The following is a 9,095-nucleotide window of genomic DNA, read 5'->3' on the forward strand; positions in this document are numbered from 1 at the left end:
AACTCGTATTTTTTGTATACCAGTATAATACAATTTTAAAAAAATAATACCCTGGTGCCGGTCATTGACAGACCAAAACTAAAAAAATCAATTTTTTAAAGCTTGACACAATTATCAGGTAATCATGGGTGCAAAATACGAGTTGGTACTAGCCATTGACAGGCCAAAACCCCATTCTACTGTTCATTTCAGGTCATTTTGGTGATTGTTTTTGAACCTGGGTCATTTTTATAAATATCAAAATTTTTTAAGTTAATTTAGTAAAATAACCTCCAACATACCTTTTAGAGGTGGTGGTGGATCATCAAGAATAACTAATTAATTTACTTCGCCTTCATCTACTTTAGCTAGATAATTAACAACTTTGTTTCCATCCCTCTGAATGTGACGAAACTTAATTTGTCAATTCTTGGAGCACTAGTCATGTATCATTTTGATTTTATCAATGTTACTTACTGCTACGAGATCGTCCCGGAAAACATCAATTAATAATGCGGTGTCACTTTTCATTTCTTTTTTGTCTAAATCTTGTGATAGTAACACTTACCCCTAACAATGCATCTACATTAAATTAGTTATACATTTCACAAGTTAACCGGTTAGATAACATTTTTAAAATTAATAATTTTCATTAAAAGGATTTTTTTAATTTTAAATTTTTTTAACATTAATTTCATTATAAGTTCTTATTATGTCAGGTTTTTTTTATACAATACCTATAATTACTCATAGCCGCGTCCAACTTTTAATAATACGATAATGAGCTAAAGCGTATTCGAATCTACATCCTCTTGTACTGACAATAATATTGATACAAATCGAATTAAATCTTAATAGGTTAAATTTGAGCTTTTTTTTAATTTAGGATCGATTATTTTATTAATAATTTTACCGTCTATTTTTAACATTCACAGATACTCCTCTTAACAATATGTCTCCGACTAACACATTGATATATGGGCGTCATTATTAGTATTTATTTTATATAAATTTTCTTTTCTTAATCTACAATGTGAAATGAAGGTTTCATTACGCTAGCAAATTCAGTGTAAAATGATCATAAATATTGTATATACTGTAAAAGAAAAGTGAAACTCAAAATCTGTAAAAGAAGCGATCTTAGCTTCTCTTGAGACAATCATAGGTTTCTTTTGGCAGAAAGCAGAAAGACTGAAACCCTTACCGAACATTTTTATCGTTTTTTTTTCTTTTCCTCATCCTATCTGATTTTCTGTCTCTGGTAATAGCAAGAAGACAATAGAAACCAACCATGGCTGCTGGCAACAAGTTCGCTAGATTTTTGCATAAACACACCAGCAAAATCACTGTTATTTTAGTCTACGCTGTGCTTGAATGGATCCTCATCTTCCTCCTTTTACTCAACTCTTTCTTCACTTACTTGATTACTAAGTTTGCCAATTATTTTGGCCTTAAACCTCCTTGTCCCTGGTGTTCTAGAGTTGACCATGTCCTGGAGCCCAACAACAACAACTCCTCAAACTCTTACAGGGATCTTGTCTGTGACAAACATGGTTCCGAGATTTCCAAATTGAGTTACTGTTCAAGTCATGGGAAACTAGCGGAAACACATCTGATGTGTGAGGAATGCTTGGCTTCTAGGCCAACGCCTAGTGACGGTAAATCCATTGGAATGGCAAGGAGGATTGCTTTCATTTCATGGGTGAGTGGTGATCCCAAGCTTGACAATGGTGAAAAGGTTGTCCCTTGTTCTTGCTGCAATGGCACCAAACTTCATCCTCCATATTTCCTATTCAAGCCTAGTTGGGGTGCTTTGGATTGTGCAGAAAAAGGAAGTTTGATAATACAAGCAATCGAAGATGATGATGATAACGATGGCAGTGAAAGCGATCAGTGCAAAGATGGTGAGGATATGATTGAGATTAAACTCAACAACCAAGATGACGACGATGATGATGACGACCAAAACGATCAAAGGGCTAAAACTGAGCATCAGGTGCTTTTTGAAAAAGATGTACATGAAGATGATAGATCAGACGCCATCAATATTGCAGAGAAGCATTTCAGTAGTGCCACAAGTGGAATCGTTGAACCTTGTTTTGCTGGAGATTATATGCTAGACTTCATTAATCTGCATCATCAGAAATGTGTTTCAGATCGCTTATTTCCTGTTGAATTAATTGATTTATCAACATCTGCAAGCCATTTCTCAGAAAAGCAAGATAATGGAAGTGAAACTAGTGATTCTTCTAATGAAGAGACACCATTACATGCTATTGATGAGATTGCAGAGACTATTACCTGTCCCAGGGAGGCTGAAAACCTGGAGCTAGGTATGAAATTGCTATTCAGTTTATTTGCTTAACCATGATTTATTGTACTTACCATACAAGTATCATTTTCCGCTTTCAATGTGTTCCTTGATAGCAGATCATCAACTAGAAAAGAATGATCTTAATCTAATGGCTGAGCGACCAATTTCCGAGACCAAATTGTTAAGCACTCAAGACTCTGATCTGCCTCTAGTTCAAGTGTCAGATCCTTCATTGCAATGCTTACGAGAAGATGGCTTTTCAACATTTAAGGATCAAGCTAAAGGTGTTGATGCTCCTGAATCAAGCAAGACTCGTAAGACTATACTTGTGTTCATCATTGTGGTCAAGCATTTGATCTTGTGAATGGTAATTATATTTAATATATGTATCATATGTTGTACAGAAATTCTTGGTTTTACACTAGGTACACATGAAGAGAAGAGCACAATGGATGAGAACGGAGAAAGGACAAACGCTTCTTTATCGGTTTATACGGATTGTAACAACAACGAAGCAGAGGAGGAAAAGTTCCCTGACACTCCAACTTCATCACACCAAGGTATGCATTACTTGCATAATAAATTGCTATTCTTCGAGAAAAGAGAATCGGGTATTGAGGAGTCTTTAGATAGGAGTGTAGTAACTGCGATGGAAAGTGGTGATCCGGTTCGAACCATTGAAAGGCTGAAAACTTCCTTAAAAGCTGAAAGAAAGGCATTGAGTGCTTTATATGCAGAGCTTGAAGAAGAGAGGAGTGCCTCTGCAATTGCTGCAAATCAGACAATGGCCATGATAACACGGCTTCAAGAGGAGAAGGCGGCAATGCAAATGGAAGCTTTGCAGTACCAGAGGATGATGGAAGAACAGTCTGAATATGACCAAGAGGCCCTTCAACTACTAAATGAGCTTATGATCAAACGAGAGAAGGAGAAGGAAGAACTCGAGAAAGAATTGGAAGTATACCGAAAGAAGGTTCTCTATTATGAGGCCAAAGAAAAGACGAGGATAATGAGGATAAGCAAAGATGGAAGCTTGGGAAGTGGGAAATCTTCGGCTGCTTGTAGCTATGCGGAGGATAGCGACGAGCTATCCATAGACCTGAATCGTGAAGCCAAGGATGAAGATAGCAGCTTCTCTGGCAACCAAGAAAGCAGCAGTGATGCAGTTGGTAACTTGGAAGAAATGGCACTGGATTGTGTAAACCATGTAAGTGCCCTTGATGAATCGTTGACAGAATTCGAGGAAGAGAGGCTGTCCATCCTGGATCAGCTTAAGGCATTGGAAGATAAGTTACTAACTATGGGGGATGATCAATTCATGGAGGACTTGAAATCAATTCAGAATTCCTTTGATGGTCTTGATGAGAAGAATGACCTGCGCAGCAAAGAAGGTAATGAATTTTCAAAAGAAACAAGTTGTGGCAAAACAATGGCTTCCATGGCAAAGAGTCTCCTTCCTTTCCTGGATGCAGCTGATAACGGGACTGAAGAAGGAACTATGTATGGAAAACAAGGAGAATCTGATTCTGAACCGGTAGTAATGCAGACATATCCTGGTCCAGAACTGGAGTTGGACCCCAAGAAACTTGCAATTGAAGAGGAGGTGGATCATGTTTATGAGAGGCTACAAGCACTTGAAGAAGACAAGGAATTTCTCAAGAACTGCATGAGTTCCATAAAGAAAGGAGACAAAGGGATGGATCTCCTCCAAGAAATCCTGCAACATCTCCGAGATCTGAGAGCCGTCGAACTCCGAACAAGGACCTTGTGTGGTGATGTGCAAGGGTGATCTTAGGCTTGCCATGCATAAAAGGAATCACCTGGACCTAGTAATTTCATATATATTCAAGTGTCTATAGGGAATATCTCCAGATTGATGGGGAGATTCCTTATCTTCCTTCCTTTTGGGCTTACAAGAATGATGCAAGTTCCCAAAATAGGAAGGATCTCCTCTTTATCTGCCTTATTTACAACCAAAAAAGAAAGAGTGGAAAATGAAGGAAAACATACCATTTACCTGGGTTGTTCATGTAGGGTAAGTACCTAGTAACATGTTTTTCTTATTTGTTTAGATTTCATTTACTCTTTTCTCCATAAGGTTTGGAGGAAGATTTGACAGGTGAGGGAAGAAGGCTTTATCGTTTACTCTCTTACTGTTTCCATCAGGGAATGTTATAAATTTCATGAATTTTTTTTTTCTTTTTTGGAACTCAAACATATGTGTTGACTTTCTATAGCTTTGTATGAAATTAATGTTGTTCTTTCTTCCTTGGGTTCTCTCCCTTAGTTAAACTGTCATGTGTATGGCTTCTCATTTAGAACAGGAAGAATTGCATATTCAAATTACTTGTGAATCTGATAGAAGATAATTTCTTGGTTCTTGGTTAGAACTTTCTGTTGTAAATATATTATATAGTATATTTCATATGTGAAAGATTGCAATTTTTTGAGGTGACAATTATCTACCTATTGCTATATTACAAATGTCTTATATTAGAGTTGAAATATTCAATTCTGAGTGTATCTTTCTTTCTTTTTAAAATGTTTTCTAGATGCATTTTAATTTGTAAGAACAATTTGAGTGGGCTTATATTATTTTAAATCAATATAAAAAACATGGTATCATGAAAATAGCATTTTTATTATTTTGCTTAATAAAAAATAAATTATTTAAAATAGTTTCTCGAGAACGCCTTGCTTTTATTATTATTATTATTTTATAATTTCCGAGTTTTAAGTTCAACCATATATTTTATACAACACTTTTGACGTATATATAATTTTTGGTAGGGTTTATTTTTAAAAAATATATACTTGTTTTAGATAAGAATTTTTCTTGTCGATTAAAGCAACGCTATCAAAATGGTCAATATTATATTATGTACATATATAAACTTGATATGGATATAATATATATTTAAAATTTTTATATAATAAAATTTTAAAAATAATAATTTTTATATCTCAATGTATTAAGTTCAAATGTATTAACAAAAATAAAGAATGGAGTAGAATAGATAAAATGTAATATGAGCTTATATAATCATGCAACAAAGCAGTGGCTTAGTTGTTACCTAATCATAATTAGCAGACAGTGGAGTCCATATTAGATTCAGACTTTCCTTGAAACAAGTTCTCAACCCAAAAGCCAATGTGATATTTTCAGTGCTACAAGAAAAAGAGAGTGAAATACAATATGAAGATAAATAAATAATAGGTGTAAAATGGAGTGGTCCAAAAAAAAAAAAACAAAAGCAAAAGGTGATTCTCAACTTCCATTTGTTTTATATTTACTAATATGGTTATTTTTATATTTTACATTAAGTTGATTATTTATTTGTGTTAAATTATAGAGTAAAATTTTAAAAATTAAAATATGTTCTAAGTCTATATACATTTCGTATATTTGGATTTTAATCTCTCTATATTTATTTTAAGAAATTTAATCTCTTTACTTTTTGGATTTAAAAATTTAAGTTTAATTGTTATCACCATTAAAACTTTTTGGTGTGACCTTTTGAAATTAAAAAAGAATATATATTCACTTGGTAGTCATGTAACAATAAAAGTAACGTTGAAAATAGTGATTAAGATTTTTGTTTTCTTAAAAGCACTCATTCGAACTTGCCATGATAAAATAACTTTTTTGTTAAAATAGTGTTCTTAAAAAGAAATTGAAGGCATCATTTAGATTCAAATAGTTAACAATATTAACAATTTAGACTTGCTAATGACATTATAAAAATAGAAAGACCAAATTATGTCAAAATTTAAAGTATATAGATGAAATCTCAAGTTTCAGCATAAGGCCAAAATTGAAAATTGACCATCATATTATAAAGTAAAAAAAAATCAATACAAACCTAAAAGAAATAGAAAGTCACATGTCAATCTCTAAAACTCTTAGAACATTCAAATTATGTTAGAATTTAAAGTATAAAAATTTAAACTTAAATTTAAGCATAATAGAGAGCTAAAACTAAAATGTAACCATTTTTTCTAAAATGTAAAAGAAAAAAATAAAAAAATAAAAAAAGCAGAACATTAGTATGTGTACCCATGTGTCAACAAATGAAGATCTTTTGGATCTTTCTTGGTCACCAAGTACTTAATAGTAGAGTGGTCTGTAAACACTATGACTTTAGTGCCCACGAGATAAGCTCTGAATTTGTAGAAGGCAAATACTACAACTAACAGCTCCTTTTTAGTGGTGGTGTAATTTAGTTGTGAATTTGTCAACGTACGACTGATATAGTATATAGTATGAAATACCTTGACTTTTCTTTGTCCCAGGACTGCTCCTACGAAAAAGTCACTTACAACACACATCAATTCAACGGTAAAGTCCAATCTGGTGTTGTAACAGCCCATTTTTTAGTAAAATCGGAACAGTAGGCTCAGGACCACGAATCCGATCCTAAAATAAGATTTATTTTTATTTTATAATATGATAGACATTTCGTATGAAAATTTTAATACGAAAATTGTATCGATTAAGTACTTAATTATAAGAAGGACTAAATCGCATAAAATGCAAAATTTAAATTCTAGTAGCTATAAGGATTAAATAGCTATGGAATTCAAATCTAGAGGTCCTTATATGGTAATTAGCCCATTAAAGAAAAGTATGTAGATTTTTGGTGACTCATCCATGGAAAAATTAGAAAAGAGTAGGGACTAAATTGGAAATTGAGATAATTAATTAATTAAAAGATGATAAAAAGAAATATCATCTTATTTTTGTCATCTTCAACCCAACATCATATGAAAACCCTAGGAGAGAGAGAAGAAACTTTCAAGGCTTAATTTGGTAAGTTTTCTTGTCCTGTTTTTAGTAATTTTGATATTTTTAAAACCGAGATAGCTTAATCTATCTATTTGGGGGATTAATTTAAAAAGTTATCAAAGTATGGAAAATGATTCATGGATGTATATGCTAAAAATTAGAAATTTAAGGTAGAAAATGAAAGATTGTTGATAGATCAACAACTTTTACAAAATGATTTTTGAAAAAAACATGATTTAGGGACTAAAATGTAAACTTGTGAAATTGAAGAAAAGTGCTGAATTTTTATGAATACATGTGCCGTAAATTTTGTAATGGGATTTTATTTAGGCTTGGAATAAGGAGTAAGTTGCATAAGTATCATTTTCCGAGCCTAGGGACAAAATTGGAATTTATGGAAAAGTTAGGGACAAAATGGTAATTTTACCTAGAACATAAATTGAGTTCAAATAAATATGAAATAAGAGAAATTGATGATTAAAGCTATTTATTTAGATCCAGACAACACAAATTTGAGATTAGACTGAGGAAAAGAAAAGGTTTCGGATTAGTAGATTTTATACACGAACAAGTGTCGAGGTAAGTTCGTGTAACTTAATCGAGGATGGAATTATGTTAATTGAATGTTATGCTTGTATGTAATGTGACTTATATTGAAATGCATTACTTGAATGCTATAATAGACAATTTAATACATGCTTGAAATGATGAAAAGGGGTTAAATCTCGATTGAATATTGAATTTCGATGAATATATGTGCTTCCCAAAATGGATGAGGTCCTGCATTTGTTGCGGACGGGATTTAGCTCAGACGAGTAATCCTATGGACATCATTATAGAAAGGATTTAGCCTGGACGGGTAATCCTGATATAATACCTCTCGAATATACGTTATGATTAGGATTTAGCATAGACTGGTAATCTTGTTATACGATATGTAGCTCGAGAGTGTGTTCCTTGAGTAAGAGCCCTAATGGGTATTCTTGAATAAGAATTGACAGATTATTAAATTGTACACCTTGAGTGTACTACTTGAACATCCATTGGAATTTCAATGATTTAATAGACACGACTCTTGACATGGTATGAGAATTTTGAGATGAAATGATAATGACTTGAAAGAATATTGCATGATGAGCTCATCTATGTTTACTTGATTATATGAATATTTTGGTGACTAACATGTTTCATTGAATGTATGTGTTTAGGGAATTTAACCAAATGGATGGAAAACATGATATTGTATGCTTAGATTTAATAAACGGGATTGGTAAGTTTAGTTCCGTTATACGAACTTACTAAGCATGTAATGCTTACTCCATTTTAATTTTCCCTGTTTTATAGTGCTCTGAAGCTCGCAAAGGTTGGAGATCATTGGAACATCATCACACTATCAACTAGCTTATATTGGGTATACATAGTAAAAATCATTTTGGTATAATGGCATGTGTAGGACAACTTAGCCATTAGTGGCATATTAATGATGCTTGTAATCTAGCCATTGGAATGACTAGTAATGGTTGTTTTGGTATACTTGTAATGTCATGCTATGGTAGCTAAATATATGTTAAGTAGTTAAACAAATTGTGTCTAATATATGGATTGAACCAAGGTAAGATTATAAGCAAGTATACATGTAATAGTATGCCATGATGAATGATGGAATTTGTTTAATTTGAATGCTTGGAATGTTTGGTATTGGATATGTGTTTCAAGTGCAGGTCATGGGTGTGATATTGGGTGAGAAATGAAGCTAGAAATGACTTTATTTTGTCCACACGGGCGTGTGTCTAGACTGTGTGTGACACACGGCCTGGCAACATGGGCGTGTAGTTAGGATGTGTGTCTCCTGCACCTTAATTCTGAGAAATAGAATGCTCAGAATTGAGCACACGGGCAGAGACACGGGCGTATGTCTTAGACGTGTGTGCTACACGGCCTAGAACACGGGCGTGTGTTTTGGCCATGTGAAACCTGCACCTAATTTCAAGTTAAATTAATTAACCACAAGGCCTA

At 33.2% G+C, this 9,095-nt stretch overlaps 1 protein-coding gene across 3 annotated transcripts; it reads left to right on the plus strand.

The window, feature by feature from the left end:
* The first annotated feature begins 957 nt into the window (after positions 1 to 957).
* Positions 958 to 4,561, plus strand: LOC107952830 (myosin-binding protein 3). 3 transcript variants are annotated; one of them, XM_016888027.2, is made up of 4 exons: positions 959 to 2,312; positions 2,410 to 2,607; positions 2,698 to 2,853; positions 3,031 to 4,561. In XM_016888027.2, the coding sequence occupies exons 1-4, from the start codon at positions 1,271 to 1,273 to the stop codon at positions 4,080 to 4,082; spliced, it is 2,448 nt and encodes an 815-aa protein (XP_016743516.1). In that variant the 5' UTR covers positions 959 to 1,270; the 3' UTR covers positions 4,083 to 4,561. The 3 variants fall into 3 exon arrangements, with proteins under 3 accessions (XP_016743514.1, XP_016743516.1, XP_016743515.1); XM_016888026.2 differs by having other exon boundaries at positions 1,008 to 2,312; positions 2,923 to 4,561; XM_016888025.2 differs by having other exon boundaries at positions 958 to 2,312; positions 2,698 to 4,561.
* The last annotated feature ends 4,534 nt before the right edge of the window (positions 4,562 to 9,095 follow it).

This window comes from Gossypium hirsutum, chromosome A07 (genome assembly GCF_007990345.1).
Source record: "Gossypium hirsutum isolate 1008001.06 chromosome A07, Gossypium_hirsutum_v2.1, whole genome shotgun sequence".
NCBI lineage: Eukaryota > Viridiplantae > Streptophyta > Magnoliopsida > Malvales > Malvaceae > Gossypium > Gossypium hirsutum.